The sequence below is a fragment of the Pseudorasbora parva genome, chromosome 1, assembly GCF_024679245.1.
Source record: "Pseudorasbora parva isolate DD20220531a chromosome 1, ASM2467924v1, whole genome shotgun sequence".
NCBI lineage: Eukaryota > Metazoa > Chordata > Actinopteri > Cypriniformes > Gobionidae > Pseudorasbora > Pseudorasbora parva.
This window is the reverse complement of record NC_090172.1, coordinates 62131604-62148178: the sequence shown is the minus strand read 5'-3', so window position 1 is coordinate 62148178 and position 16575 is coordinate 62131604. Positions and strand designations below refer to the sequence as shown.

The following is a 16575-nucleotide window of genomic DNA, read 5'->3' as shown; positions in this document are numbered from 1 at the left end:
ATTAACAATTAATAATTCATTACATGTATATAGCACTTTTCTAGATACCGAAAGCGCTTTATGGGAGAATCTCCTCAGCCATCACCAATGTGCAGCATCCACATGGATGATGCGATGGCAGCCATATTGCGCCAGAACGCTCACCACACACCAGCTGATTGGTGGAGAGGAGACAGTGATTTCGCCAATCATTATATGGGGATTATTAGGAGGCCATGATGGACAAGGAATGTGAAGCTGAAACCCATGTCTTGCATACATCTGTGTGTAGTGGTTCTTGAAGCACTGACTCCAGCTGCAGTCCACTCTTTGTGAATCGCCTCCACCCTAGCATCCGTATATATGAAATCTAAAATCTTTTTGTCTGGTTCTCAGGAAAATGACATTAAAATACTAGTGACACACTAAAGCAATATAAAGGCAGACTAATTGATTACTAGACAATTTGTAGCAATTTTTTTTTTGAAATTCCAATTATTGGTAAAAGTGAGGACTTATATCATAATAAATAATCATACATTTCTCACTGTACACTGCTATGGAGGAGCCGTGGCTTAGCCTGCACTTTACTGGAGCACCCTCAGTGGTTTGATTTCAGAACCGGGCTGTTTCCAATACAGTAAAGTCACAGTAAAACCAGGGTTTTTTGTTGTTGTTGTTGTTGTTGTTGTTTGTTTTTTACAGAACAATTACCCAGTGTAAATACTTGCCCAAAATCATCAGTAAAGTATTGTTGATTTTACATGACATTTCTGAGAATACAGTTAAATACAAAAGAAGTCCTAGTGTGAATTACTGATTATTAACCCGTAAACTATTAAACTGAAATTACACACTGACATTTTTTAACTATGTGTATTTTGTGCAGTGACATGAAACGTTTAGGACAGATCGAGTCAGTTCCCTTATGTTGGCTTCTTTGGGTGCTGCTGTATATCATAACCTCTGTTTCTTCAATTACAGAGAAACCTAAACCTGTTGTGACTGTAGAGCCTGAACCATCACAGATACTCAGAGGAGAGACTGTCACTCTCACATGTGACGTACAGGGGGAAGGATGGACATACAGATGGCTGTGTGATGGTAAAGATCACAACTCTAATGAGAAAGAGTTCAAGATCACTGCAGATCACACACAGATGTGCTGGTGTTACAGCTGTAGAGGATCAGGATCAGGATCAGGATCAGTCTGCTCTGACTCGAGTAATGAAGTGACTCTGACTGTGACGGGTGAGTGATCATCACTGACATCAGGATCTGCTCAATGAACAATTAATAAACTGCAAATGAAAAAAAAAACCTGTACTAGCAGAGGTGTAAAGTGTGTGAATATTTTTAATTGAGTAATATTTTCATTCAGTATTTGTCCTTTTACTTGAGTAATATTTTTGAGTACTTTTTACACTTCTGTGAACTAGTAAATATTTCCAGATGCTTCATGTTAAACAGACTGAACTGTGTGTTACAGTATCAGAATGTACAAGCCATGTCTCACAGGATCTCTATCTTCATGTCTTCTTTATGACAGCTCTTGTATTAGACGAACATAAAATAGCCATACATAAAATAGTCATGATGACTGAAGACTGTGTGATGTTTGTACGTCTTATGGCAGAATAATGAAGCAAACACAGGCACGAGTGTATAGTCTCTCTTTACTCTTTTTTTTCTATCCTCCTCCTCTCCTCTACTGCCATCTGGTGGCTACACAATACTTTTGCAAACACAACATTTCCCATTTCTTTGAAGCATTTATATTGGGGGTATTGTACTAGAACATTACAGCATAGTAGTGTAATCTTTTCTAAACACCAAAATATAACAAGTACTGAGGCTGTAAGCTTGGTTTCACTTCTGGTGTACTTTTTAAACTTATCAACACCCTATTAAATCGTTCCACTGCCCCGTTGGCCTGTGGATAATATACACTGGAGTACACATGATGAATGTTACGCTCCTTCAGAAAAGCAGCAAAAGCAGCAGATGTTAGTTGTGGACCATTGTCAGACACTAAGCAGTGTGGATTTCCTTCTCTACTAAAGATGGTGTTCAGAAAGTTTATGTTGACATCTTGCGATGCTCTGGCCACTTACTATAGTAATCCACCAGTGTTATGGCATAGCAGCATTTCCACGTAGCAGACTCAAATGGTCCCACTATATCGATGGCTACATTTTCCCATGGACCATTAGGTAGTTCCACAGGTATGAGAGGTGCAGGTGCCGGCTTGGCTGTTTTGTCATTCAACTGACATGTTAAACATGAGGCAATTAGAGTCTCTACACTTCTGCCCATTTTTGGCCACCAGTAGAGCTCATGCGATCTTTGTTTTGTCCGTACAATGCCTTGGTGTCCTTCATGAGCTAAATTCACCAGTCTTGTACGTAGTGATAATGGGGCTACTATAGGCAATGATCACCCAGTATATTCAACAGACCTTCCACCGAAAGCTCATGTCTGATGTGAAAGTAAGGCTCTAGTTCTTGTGTCACTGACTTCTTATTTTTAGGCCAGCCATTCACAATCTGTTAAAGGCAGCTCTCTGATGCAGAAGAGAATTCAGAGACTGACATGGCAAGTAAGTGGGAAACAGTGGCAACCATTTCTGGTTCATCTGTTGAATCACTGGTCTCAGGTAAAGGAAGCCGAGAGAGGCCGTCTGCTGTTGTGTTGTTCCTCCCAGGGTGGAATGCCACATTATAGGAATAGCATAACAGACGGGCTGACCACCTAGCAATTTCGCATGCCAGCTCTCCCTGTTCCTTTGGATGTAAGAAGTGTTGTAAGGGCTTGGTGATCGGTGCGCAGAACAAAATGATCTTTCAGCAGATCTATTTCCAGCAAAGGTGAGCCTGACTTTACTATGTAGAAAATGCCCACCACTGTAGAGAAACAACCAAGCGCTGGAGTAGTCTCTTTGGAATAGGAGACTAATTTTACTTTAGCTGGATTGAAGGTGCATGAAGAAAAAATGTTTACGGTAGATGCTCTCGGATATTATGGATACTGATGAGCCTGTGTCCACAATTAACTCCACTGGCTGACAATGTCCATCATTGGTTTTAATTTGCACCGAGCAGAGAATTTTGTCTGTCACAGTCATAGGGTCGTTCACGTACAATACAGTGAGCTCTGGTATCTCAATCTCACGTACCTGTTTCTGTGATGAGCGGCAAACTTTGGCAAAGTGCCCAATTTTTCTGCATGAATTACATACTGCTTTGATCGCCGGACATGAAGGTTTGTTAGCCAGATGATTGTTGGATCTGCAACGGTAACATGAACATAGTTGTCTCGTGTTAGCGACTGGTCGCTCTGACGAAGAGGAAGGTGTTACCTTTCTGTCCCGTTGTTTTACATGCTATCGAAACAGCATTATTCAGAGTGAGGTCTGGTTCTAGCAAAAGTCTGTCCTGAACATGTGAATTAGCTGCTCGCTCCACAAGCTGATTACGTAGCATTTGTTTTTCCATGTCTCCGAAATCACATGCAGCCGAAAGTTCCCATAAGCAGCAAGGAACTGGTTAACCGTTTTATGAGTCCGCTGTGTACTCTGTCTGAATTTGTGTCTCTCTGTGACATTAACTGCAGGAACAAAATATTATTTCAGTGCAGCTACGGCTGTAGTATAAGTATTGTCTGTGTCTGGTAAGTTATAAAACAGTATTTGTCCTTCTGTGCCTAAAGTATGTACAAGAACAGCTCGCTTTCTTTAGCCTGACAAGCCAGACCCACATCAAGATGTTTGGTCTGGAAACTCACCATTGACAGCTCAATCCGAGGGGCGGATAAACGGTCGTCCCCTAAAACTCCCTCTGGATGCGATAGGATAGCGCTACACCAACCAGAGCAACGAAGGTGAAACGGAGCTTGTTGATAGATTAAGCATTCACCGTATCCGGTCGGCAAAGCTCTGAACACATCTTCCCTTTTTAAGAATGACTTCAGTGCCGTTCTTTGTTCTTTTCTCAGAGAAAAGCTTAACTCCAAGTCTTCCAGAGTCGCGGTCAAAGCTGATTCGAAAGACCGCCGTTTGCCAGTTTCTGTGTTTACTGGAAGCACGCAAACGCAACTCGGCTGTCGTCATTATGGCCCCGCCTGCCGACTCTATACACGATGTGATTGGCCCGGCAAGAGTTAGGCGAATACAGCTCAGAAGGGTATTGAGAATTGCTAGAGGACACTCGCGGGCAGATTAAATTTGCTGCCGCTAGGGTGCGTCTAGATTTCTAGGCTACGCTTTCTTTCCTTCGGCCATGCGTCGCCAGTAGCATCGACCACGAGTAGGTAATTTTCAAACATTTTGAGCCAGACTGTAAAAGTAAGTAAAGGCTCACCAGGGCATGGCAGGAATGGAGCCGGTAAAGGCACTGTAATCGACATCCTCCTCGCCAAATGTGATGTTTGTACGTCTTATGGCAGAATAAAGAAACAAACACAGGCACGAGTGTATAGTCTCTCTCTTTACTCTTTTTTCTCTCCTCCTCCTCTCCTCTACTGCCATCTAGTGGCTACACACTACTTTTGCAGACACAACAATCTGGATATTAACTCAAGATCCTCATGAAATATTTACAGACAAACCCAGAGTAAGTGTGAAGCCCCAGAATTCAGTGTTCACTGGAGACACAGTTACTCTGAGCTGTGACGCGAGACGCTCAACTGGACGGAGGATTAACTGGTACAAAGGCTCCAAGAGAATAAAAACTGGAGATGAAAAGAGTTACACACTGAGAGATGTGAGAGTCTCTGATGGAGGAGAGTACTGGTGTGGTGTAGAAAACCTAACACAAGGTCATAGAGTCACGCTAACAGTAAGAGGTGAGAGCTGTTTTACAGGACAAACTGATTTAATAATAGAAATATTATACAAATTAATGTCATCCATCAACACTATCTTGTACTTAGGGGTGCACCGATCCGATATTAGGATCGGATATCGGCCGCGATACTGACGACAAAGCTGGATCGGGGATCGGAAAAATTAAAAGATCCACAGGCCGATCCAGGTGTTTTTTTGTTTTGTTTTTATAATCGCAGCAGAACCCTACGTCATTCGTCAGCTTCACGTGTGTCGCGTGCTCGAAGCAACATGGAGCGAGCCAGAGAGTCGGATGTGTAGATATTTTATGCTTGCCACGCCAACTAGTTCATCTGTCGGCAATAATACTACCAATTTAATCCAGAAACACCATGTTAAGGAGCACGCTGCATTCCTGCAGCTCAGTAAAACTAAAGGAGTAGACAATATAGCCCAGCAGCTAACTTTGCAGGATGCAAAGAATTAATTTAGTGTAAGTGGTGACTGATAGTGGATAATGCTAATGTAATGAACTGACGGTAACAACGCTGTAGCAAAGTTCGATATAATAAGGAAGGAAGAGGACAAGGGGTCGGCTGGACGGTTGATGCTTTCTCTTTATTTTCTCAATATTTGTCAGCACACACACATTCAAGTGTGGAATCTCATAACACGATCTCTCGATCACTTCCGGGTCGGCACTTCCGGCTTCCGGTACTCAGTCTCAATACATGGGGGGGGTTCGCATCAACCGTCCGGGTTCTCTCTCCCCCTTGATCTCCGGTTCCACTGCTGTTTTATCCCCTCTCCGCGCTCATTACTAAAACAAGAGACAGGTGTTATTAATCTGCTTCCAACCCACTCACGTACCGCTTGTCCCGCGGCTCTCTCTCCCGCTGCAGACCTCGCTGAACCACGCCCCCCTTGCCACATACCCCCACCGCCCGACTCAGGCCGGGGAGCCGTCCGGCCTGCAGCCCCCCCCCCCCCCCCATTTCTGGAGAGGAAGTCGGCCACAGCCATCTGAGCACCCGGCCTGTGGACCACCTGGAACTTAAAAGGCTGAAGAGCTAGATACCAACGGGTGATCCGCGCGTTGGTATCCTTCATGCGGTGGAGCCACTGGAGAGGAGCGTGGTCCGAACAGAGGGTGAACTCCCGCCCCAGAAGGTAGTAGCGGAGGGTGAGAACGGCCCACCTGATGGCAAGGCACTCTTTTTCGATGGTGCTGTACTTAGCCTCTCTCTTCGAGAGCTTACGGCTAATGTACAGCACCGGCCGCTCCCCCCCCTCCACCTCCTGGGCCAGGACTGCGCCCAGCCCCCTGTCCGACGCGTCAGTCTGCAACAGAAAAGGGAGAGAAAAGTCAGGGGAGTGTAAAAGCGGCCCGCCACATAGAGCAGCCTTAACTCGGGTGAAGGCCTGCTGGCACGGCTCCGTCCATTGGACCGTATCTGGTAGCCCCTTTTTAGTAAGGTCAGTCAGAGGGCTGGTGAGGTCCGAATAATTTGGTATAAACCGTCTATAATATCCCGCCAGCCCCAAGAACTGCCTTACCTCCTTTTTGGTCTTGGGTCTCGGACAGGTTGCAATTGCGGCGGTCTTATCAATTTGGGGACGCACCTGCCCATGACCCAAGTGGAAGCCCAGATACCTTACCTCCACCCGCCCAATTGCACACTTCTTCGGATTGGCCGTGAGCCCCGCTCCCCTCAGCGACCTCAAGACCGCCCTGACATGCTGCATATGCCGCTGCCAATCGTGACTGTAAATCACGATGTCGTCCAGGTAGGCAGCAGCATATGCGGCATGGGGACGCAAAATCCTGTCCATGAGGCGCTGAAAGGTAGCGGGTGCCCCGAACAAACCGAAGGGAAGTGTGACGAATTGGTGCAATCCGAACGGCGTGGTGAAGGCTGTTTTTTCTTTGGACAATGGAGACAAGGGGATCTGCCAATAGCCCTTCGTTAAGTCCAACGTCGAATAAAATCGAGCCGTGCCGAGCCGATCAAGCAACTCGTCAACCCGCGGCATTGGATACGCGTCGAATTTCGACACTGCGTTCACCTTGCGGTAGTCCACACAGAACCTGACCGAGCCGTCGGTTTTAGGGACCAAAACGATCGGGCTCGCCCAGTCACTGTTGGACTCCTCTATTACTCCCATATCGAGCATTGCCCCTAATTCTTCCTGAACTACTTTTTTTTTGTGTTCAGGTAAACGATACGGCCGGCTGCGAACTACCACGCCCGGCTCGGTCTCGATATGGTGCTGAATTAAGTCGGTACGGCCCGGTAGGGGCGAGAACACGTCGGCGAATTCCGCCTGTAGTTTTGAGAGATCAGTGAGTTGGGACGGTGAGAGGTGATCTCCCCCAGGGGCCAGTGCGACCGATTGTGCTTTGATGCTCGCCTCTGGCCCGAGATCATCCTCTCCCCCGATCACCGTCGCCAATAACACTGATTCGACCTCATTCCATTTCTTCAGGAGATTAAGGTGATAAATTTGCCGTGCTCCGTTCCTATCGGACCGTATCACTTCATAATCGAGGTCTCCAACCTGTCGAGCGACCTCAAACGGCCCCTGCCATTTCGACATTAATTTAGAGCTCGATGTCGGGAGTAATACAAGCACTTTCTCTCCCGGTGTGAATTTGCGTAGTCTCGTACCCCTGTTATACGACCGGCTTTGGCGGTCCTGGGCTTGCAACAAATTCTCCCTAGATAGCCGCCCCAAGGTGTGGAGTTTTGTTCGCAAGTCCAGCACATATTGAATTTCGTTTTTGGCCAAAGAAGGCCCCTCCTCCCAAGTTTCTCGTAGTACGTCCAGCACCCCACGGGGCTGTCGTCCGTAGAGAAGCTCGAAGGGGGAAAACCCCGTGGAGGCTTGCGGGACCTCTCGCACAGCGAATAAGAGGGGTTCTAACCACCGATCCCAATTTTTGGCGTCTTCCTGTACGAATTTACGGATCATGGATTTAAGAGTGCGATTAAATCGTTCGACCAAGCCGTCTGTTTGTGGGTGATAGACGCTTGTCCGAATCGATTTGATGCCCAATAACCCGTATAATTCGCTTAACGTGCGTGACATAAACGCCGTGCCTTGATCAGTGAGGATTTCCTTCGGAATCCCCACTCGGGAGATTAAACGGAAGAGTGCGTCCGCAACACTCTTCGCCGAGATGTTGCGGAGAGCCACTGCCTCCGGGTATCGTGTTGCGTAGTCCACGATAACTAGCGCAAAACGATGCCCGCGTGCGGATCGCTCTAATGGCCCGATGAGGTCCATCGCAATTCTCTCGAAGGGGACCTGCATTAATGGAAGGGGGCGCAATGGCGCTTTTGGGGAGGCCAGAGGATTCACCAACTGACATTCAGGACAAGACGCGCACCACCTGCGCACATTGTCGTGAATGCCTGGCCAAAAAAATCGGGTCATTAAACGATTCAGCGTGGCCGCCTGTCCCAGGTGGCCCGCCATCGGGTTCGAGTGAGCCGCCTGGAAAAGCATTTCCCGGCGGCTCTTTGGTACTAACAACTGGGTTGTATCCACTTTTGTCTGAGCGTCTTGGGTCACTCGATACAACCTATCCTTAATTATGGCAAAATAAGGATACGTGACGGGCAAGGCAGGTTGAAGGGACTGGCCGTCGATAGTGCGGACCTGTTGGAAAGCATGTTTTAGGGTATCGTCTTGAGACTGCTCCAGAGGGAAGTCATCGCGGTCCGAGAGAATCAGTCTCTCAACCCCGCTCGGTTCCTCTGAAGCAGTTCCCGAGGGTCCCGTATCAGTCTCACCAACCTGCACTCGCACCGCCCCGTTCCTAGCCTTGTTCCCCCAAGCGGCATCCGCACATATCGACCCCAATAACGCCGGAAAGGCGGGCCAATTTGTCCCCAGAATTAGCGGATGCCGGAGGTGGGGACTAACCGCCACCTCAACACTATGATTTTCTCCCCTAAACTGTATCGTGACTGGGACAACCGGATATTCCACCACATCCCCGTGCACACACCGCACCTTAACCATGCGGCTTGTATCCAATGCCCCAGGCTGCATCAGGCTTTGATGGATCGAGGTTTGGTTACAGCCTGAATCCACCAAAGCCTGATATGTACCCCCCTTGATACTCACAGGAACTTGGTACTCTCCTGCTTGATCAGGGGTGGCCCGCTGAACGTCCGGGACCCGGATCATTGTCCCGATGTCCATCATTGGACATCGGTCCACAAAATGGTCCGGGTCGCCGCACCGCCAGCAGGCCAGCCCAGGCCTGCCCGCCGCCCCTGCGGCGGGGAGTGGGTTGGAATATGAGCGCGGAGGGGGGGTGGAACCGGAACCGTTATCCCCGCCCGACCCCAGCAGCCCCGCCCCCCTGGGCGGGGCCCTCGAACTCCCGTACTGCCCTGGGCCCATTCCACCCCGACCTCTGGGGGGAATGCGAGGGGGCCCTGGAGGGCGGGACCTAGGGAGAGGGACAGGGTGAGAAGGAGAGACAGAGGGGGGAGAGAGAGAGGGAGAGGTTAGTCGGGGTTCGCCGACCCCTGGGCACGCCACCAGATGGTCCTCCGCCAGGTTGATGGCCGTCGTCAGCGACGTGGGCCGGTGGCACTGGACCCACTCGGCGGTCTTCTTGGGTAGCCGAGTGATGAACTGCTCCAGTACCACCAGATCGACGATGTGGTCCACGTCGCTTCCACCGGCCAATAGCCATTTGCGGCAGGCGTCCCGGAGCTGGTGGGCCATCGCGAAGGGCCGGCCGGTCTCCCCCCACTCTAGCGAGCGGAAACGCTGACGGTGCTGTTCGGGGGTCCGACCGACCCGCTGGATGATGGCCCTCTTCAGATCTTCGTAATCCAGGAGGTTCGCCACCGGCAGTTGTTGGGCGGCCGCCTGGGCTTCTCCGGTGAGCAGTGGAATAAGGCGCACCGGCCACTGTGCCCGGGGCCACCCGCAGGCCTCCGCCGCTTTTTGGAATAGGTCAATGAAGGCCTCGGGATCGTCCTGTGGCCCCATCTTGTGTAGGGGCACGTGGACCGGTGCGCTGGCGAGCCCGGCGGCTTCGGTGCGAACCTCCCGGTCTATCCAGCTCCGGAACCTCTCGCGGTCCTCTTGCTGGCCGCGGACGATGGCCTCGAATCGACGCTCCTGGTCCGCCCGCAGCTCCAGCATGGACTGATGTTGTTCCTGGTGGAGGGCCGCGAGAGAGGTGATAATGTCCGCAAACGGCGTGGCGGAGGGCGTTGGAGTAGTCATGGCGGCGGCGCGGTCCTACTTCCTTCCCGGGTTTTGGCACCACTGTAGCAAAGTTCGATATAATAAGGAAGGAAGAGGACAAGGGGTCGGCTGGACGGTTGATGCTTTCTCTTTATTTTCTCAATATTTGTCAGCACACACACATTCAAGTGTGGAATCTCATAACACGATCTCTCGATCACTTCCGGGTCGGCACTTCCGGCTTCCGGTACTCAGTCTCAATACATGGGGGGGGTTCGCATCAACCGTCCGGGTTCTCTCTCCCCCTTGATCTCCGGTTCCACTGCTGTTTTATCCCCTCTCCGCGCTCATTACTAGAACAAGAGACAGGTGTTATTAATCTGCTTCCAACCCACTCACGTACCGCTTGTCCCGCGGCTCTCTCTCCCGCTGCAGACCTCGCTGAACCACGCCCCCCTTGCCACAAACGCGCTGTTGACGCTCGCGCATCTTGAGGAGAAATCAAAAAAGCGCCACTCACACATAGTAATTGCGGTAAACATTAAAAATGTTACGTTTTTATCTTTATAACATATGATACAGTTAAACAACTTCACACAACCAAATGTGCTGTTTCCCTGAATACCATCACGATTGAAAATGTCACTGATTTCCTATGACAGCTCCATAAACAATCATTAACATTAGTTACTTACATTTTAGATGCAATATTGAGTCTTTTTGTTCTATTTCAGCTGCGAAAATAGTTCCAAACAAAGATTCCAAGCAACAAAGTTCCAAAAAGCAGAACCATAACACGTCTCACGTGTTCGGAATGATTCAGTGGTTGAATCAAAGACTCAATAACCTGTTCGTAAACGACTGTCTCATTCTTAAAGGAATCAGTCGTTTGAATGAATCGTTTGTATTAATGACTCAATGACTCACTCATTAAGACTCACCTATACTGGTGGTTTAGTTTCCTATATTTTTCAACATTTATTTTGTTTATTCAAAAATACAAATCTCATAACATCATTTAATGCAGTAGTAATTTTTCTGGGTACATAATTTAATTTGATTGATAACACCCCTATAGTGTCTTATTTAAATTTAATGTATAGATCAAATTTAAGAATATAATGTAAAACCTGAAGCATAGCTTATATTTAATAAGATTAGGGGAAAATGACCTTTATAAAGGTAAAATATCACTAATATGCAGATTTAAAATATGTCAAAGCTGATTGAACACTGAGAACATTGCTTCAGAATAAGTTATATTTACAACTCACACACACACACACACACACACACACACACACACACACACACACATCTAACTTTTTTCCCGGACAAGCACGACAAGTGAATGATCATTTTACTTATCCTAAGGAGAGACATGAGCATGCTTAATGTCGAGCCCTAAATTATATTTTAGATTTGAATGCACAATTGTTTTTTAAATAAATAAGAATTCAACACTTTGCATACATCTGTTATTTTGTCTTATTATCTTTATTTAGTCAAGTCTGGTGCCTTTAGTCTCTTCAAGGAAGGTATACAGTTTATTATTAATTTAACAATAGTATCGGATCGGTATCGGGTATCGACAGATACACAAAGCCCAGGCATCGGTATCTGTATCGGGACTGAAAAAGTCGGATCGGTGCACCCCTACTTGTACTGTCAGTTAAACATCAAATAAGTTCTTTGCTCTCTTCACAGAGAGACCCAAAGCTGTATTGCGTGTTCATCCTGATGGACGAGTGTTCAGAGGACAGACGGTCACTCTCACATGTGACATACAGGAGACAGACGTCACTCGCTGGACCTACACCTGGAATAAAGATAATTCAGAGATTCATGACAGTCAATCACAGAAATACAGAATCAGTTCTGTTAGTGAATCTCACACAGGTCATTACAGCTGTAGAGGAAGAGAGACGGGAGGATCACGACACACACACACCAGTGATGAAGTTACACTGACGCTCTCAGGTGAGTGTGAGAATCTCTCCTGATCATCATGAGGAAAAAATGTCTACAGATAAGAAATAAGAAACAGTAACCAACATGTTTAAGTTATTTAATGGATTTAATATGTTGCCTTTTAACTCTACTAGTAAGTACCTTCAACAAAAGCTATTTTAATAAAACAATTTTACAGAAATGTAAATTAATAATCAAATTGCAGGTGCTTAGCCTAAACCGACTTCATAAATTTGACCTACTGACCTTTATTTTAAAACAGAAGGATCTCGTGCTCTGATGATCGGAATTATTACAGGCCTGAGCATCTCATTTCTGCTCATTTTCTTACTAGTCCTGCTGTGGCGCTGCAAACACAAAAAAGGTTATTCTCACCTCCTCAAATAAACATACAGACAAACTGCCTTATAATTATATTTAAAAGTGTCTTAAAGTCAAAGATAATTTTATATAAATACCTGTGGGCAGGAAAGTCATTTTTGTGTTTTGAAAAGCTGGTCTTTATGAATCATTGCTCTGTGTCTGAGCAGGTGGAGGATCTCTGTCTCCCTCTACTGACCATCAGCAACACAACATCAGACAGACAGAAGAACAGAAGAGGAGCGAGCAAACACCACAGCAGTCCGGTCAGTCTACCATCAGACACAAATACTCACAATATCTTTAACTGAAATAATCTACTTTGACATTTGAAATTAGAGTATACAAAATGATAAAGATTCTAAGAAATTAATGGAAGAGAGATTGTTTTGGCTGTATAGCAGCTTTAGAAAAAAAAAGTTATTATGCACATAAAGTAGGTTTTTGATTGATTAATATCTGTTGTAAAAAATAATTAGTTATTTCCTTATGCAACACATTATTTTATTTTTTTTACCAAAAATAGCACATTTATAAACTTAAAAAGTTAAAACTTAAAAAGGAGCATAGTTGTGAAGACACTGCCTTTTCTAGTATCTTTGACAGAAAAGGTAGATTTGAGATCGGCCTGTAATTGACTAATTCTGTAGGATTAACTTTTTTATAAGCGGTTTAATAATAGGCAGCTTAAAAGTTTTCGGTACGTATCCTAATGACAAAGATAAATTAACGATATTAAGGAGGGGATCGGACCTCTGGATCTATGATCTCTTTTAGTAGCTTAGTCGGTATAGGGTCTAGCATACATGTTGTTGATTTTGATGATTTGAAGAGTTTAGTCAATTCTTCTCCTATAGCAGTAAATGAATGGAATTGTTCCTCAGGGACACGACAATGCACTGTCTGATGCAATACTGTAAACAGTTGTATAGTTATAATTTTGTATCATCAATCTTTGAAGTAGAGAAGTTCATAAAGTCATTACTGCTGTGCTGTTTGGAAATGTCAGAAGTTGAAGCATAATTTCTTGTTAGTTTCTGTAAATAAATAAATACCAAGGATTGTGTTTCCTTTCTTCTAAGAGAGTCGAAATAAGCAGATCTAGCCATTTTTAAGGCCTTTATGTACGCGGTTGTTCTCTCTTTCCACGAAATGCGTAAAACCTAGTTTTGTTTTCTTCCAGCTATGCTCCATTTTTCAGATTGACAGACAGACAGATAAATAGATGACATTTATTTTCCATCATGGATAACAAAATAGTAGTCATCATCAGTTCTGAACAGAAAAGAGCTCAATAACTACACATATTTTATTTTAATGCAGAGATTGAAATGACCTACAGTGAGATTGACCTGAAATCAGTGAAGGAAATAAAGGAAAACCAAGGTATGACCACAACACATCTGCATGGATGGATGGATGGATGGATGGATGGATGCATGGATGGATGGATGGATGGATGGATGGATGGAAAATAGTATCCATCATCAGTTTTGAACAGAAAATAGTTAAATAACTACAAATATTTCTATAATGCAGACAATGATGTGACCTATAGTGAGATTGACCTGAAATCAGTGAAGGAAATGAAGAAGAACAAAAAGAAAGAAAATAAAGGTATGACCACAACAAATCTGCTTGCATGTATATATTGTTAATATATCAACTATATTGATGTGATTTGGTACATAATGAAGACGACTGGACTCTTGTCGTCTATTAGGAAAGACGGGTGAGAGTTCTGACACGGTTTACTCCAAACTGAAGATCGGAACAGGCTGAGCTGAGATCAACTAAACACAGCACAGAAGATCACAATATCACGCAATTACAAAAATACACATTTATACTTGTGTTTGTATGATTTCAGGTGATCATAACTGATCAAATGAGAGACAAACTCAGTGTTGGGATTCAAAAATGTAACAAAAGTTGATGAACTGGATATCATATACATTAATCATATAGTTTAATTTAGTAATCATAACCAGCAAATATCAATAATCATGAGTGTTATAAGATGTTTTGTGTCAGTGGAGGTCAGCACAACAACACATTCAAATTTGAAATTTGTCATTTTTACTTCATGCTGCAGTTGAAATGTTGAGACTGGTAAAGTCAGTCAAGGCCAGTTTTTCCTGTTAGTGGCCTATAAAGTTAGAAGGTCTAAAGAAACCGTCTGCAATGTCTTCTCTTATCTGCATTCATCTTACATTACTGTCATAGTATTACAGAATTATGAATACTATAAGAAATAATAGCAAAACATTTGTAAATATTCTAGAAGCCAGTTCTGGAGTTTAATCCTGTGTGTCATTTTAATGCATTATCCTCTCGTTGTCCAGCAGATGTCAGCATATAGAGATGGTTTAGATGTTTCATGTCATTGTGTGATAGTTTTTGATTTGAACATGTTTTAGTGTCTTCTTGTGATATTTGCTGTGTTACTCTTCTCTTCATACCTGCACTGCTTGAGCTTCAGTCATGTCAATAAAATAGTTTTAAGTGGTTTGTGTCTGACCTGTTTAACGAATGATCACTAATGTTGAGCTCTGGCTCCACAACAAGTGTGACTCTAAAGAACAAACAGCAAACATTATATCAATAATTTTCATTGTAGTTTAGATTGTGTTATTGTGATGTAGGGAATATTTTACACCAGAGTTATATATATGATAAAAAAAACTCAAAAGCCTTAATGTAAACAAATTAAACAATAAGATTGACCAAATAAAATTTAGATTTTCAAAAGGGGTGGTTTATTTCTCTTCTAATCCAAACGAGAGGACATGTTAACACTTGATTGCATGGGTTAAAAACCAAAACTGAAAGGACTGCGCATGAGCAATGACGTAGAAATAGCGTAATGACGTATGACGCACGTTACGAGCGGTTCTTCCTGTTGAATAAAGTGTCATATAAATGATTGTCCAGTATTATAAAATTCTTCCTTCATGTCTGTGATGTCACAGGGTGTTTTGGTGTAGCTTCATGTTTTTGAGATTATCATGTTCACAGTCATGTTTTGTCTTGCACTTCCTCATTCGTCATGTAAATTTGCCATGTTCTCCTTTGTCTTGTGCGCCCATATCATGTTGTCATTGGTTTATTGGTTAATCATTGTTCACAGATGTGTCTCGTCTAGTCCTCAGTCTTTTATTGTTAAGTGTAACCACTGTTGGTGAGTTTCCGGTTTAGTCAAGTCTTTTGTTTAGTTTTGCCAAGTCTTTGTTTTATGTTTTGATTTTGATGTATGTTATGTTTAAATAAACTGCATTTGGGTTCTCAACCTTGCCTCCCAGTGGATCAATCTTAACATGTGAAGTGGAGCAGGACAACATCCCACCAGTCCTTGTTTTAGGTCCTCATCTACAGGTGAAGGTTTTGAGCACATGGAGGGGCATTTTTACTGTGAAAAATATAAGCAGCATATGCTCATTGTCTCCAGATTATGACCAGAAATGGATAAATATTAAGTCTGCTGTATAAAACAAATAAAGAACCAATGAAGGAGAATAGTTATTATGCACAAACAGCGATAAACGGTATATTTGTGCAGTGTGAAAAAAATCTGGTCACTTCATAAACACTACATTCAGATTCATCAGTCAGAATGAATTCAGTCCGATTGAAACAAAAGTTGTGTGTGTAAAGAAAGCCAGTGAGTGCTTTATTTTGTATCATTTTTCTTGATTCTCGGTTGTGTTTGTCCTGCATGGAGTAGATCCACTTGGGCAGTTTTGTTTCTAGCTCCAGGCTAAGTTTTTTTCCTCCCGCCTCCAGCTAGCCGAGCTCTGCTCTTGTCGGCTCATCCTCATGTTTCGTCCAGTATCTGATTCTCCTGAGGTCAATGTCGAAATGTCTCTCGAGTTTTCCTCCGCATACTTTCAACTTTTAAAAATGTTAAATCAAATTTTTGTATGGATGCCATAGTCCTCAAATTTTGTTTTCAATAAAGTTGTTGAAAAGTTCATCACTAGCACTAAATGAGATCCGTGTTACATCCAATGTAGCCACTGCCGTCTATTGGCACCTGTATGTAACGGACGCCAGCTAGTTGTTCCCGTTGCGAGTAAACCTCACTCCTTTGACCTCAAGAGACGCTTTAGCGACTAATGCTAGAGACTATAGCCTTTAGCCTCCTTGTAAGAGAGTCCGACTCTCATGTCGACGGATCCGGTTTCAAGTCCCGCTTGAAGCGGGCGTTTCGAACAGGAGGGGTTACA

At 44.5% G+C, this 16575-nt stretch overlaps 1 protein-coding gene across 1 annotated transcript in view; it reads left to right on the top strand.

The window, feature by feature from the left end:
* LOC137070960 (B-cell receptor CD22-like) overlaps positions 1–15625 on the top strand; it is a 34671-nt gene extending 19046 nt beyond the window's left edge. The window contains exons 4-11 of the mRNA XM_067438591.1: positions 964–1230; positions 4579–4821; positions 11726–11998; positions 12252–12353; positions 12520–12615; positions 13673–13735; positions 13889–13966; positions 14073–15625. Coding sequence (XP_067294692.1) covers positions 964–1230; positions 4579–4821; positions 11726–11998; positions 12252–12353; positions 12520–12615; positions 13673–13735; positions 13889–13966; positions 14073–14131 — 1181 coding nt within the window. The 3' untranslated portion in view covers positions 14132–15625. The remainder of the gene's footprint in view (positions 1–963; positions 1231–4578; positions 4822–11725; positions 11999–12251; positions 12354–12519; positions 12616–13672; positions 13736–13888; positions 13967–14072) is intronic.
* Positions 15626–16575: the final 950 nt, after the last annotated feature.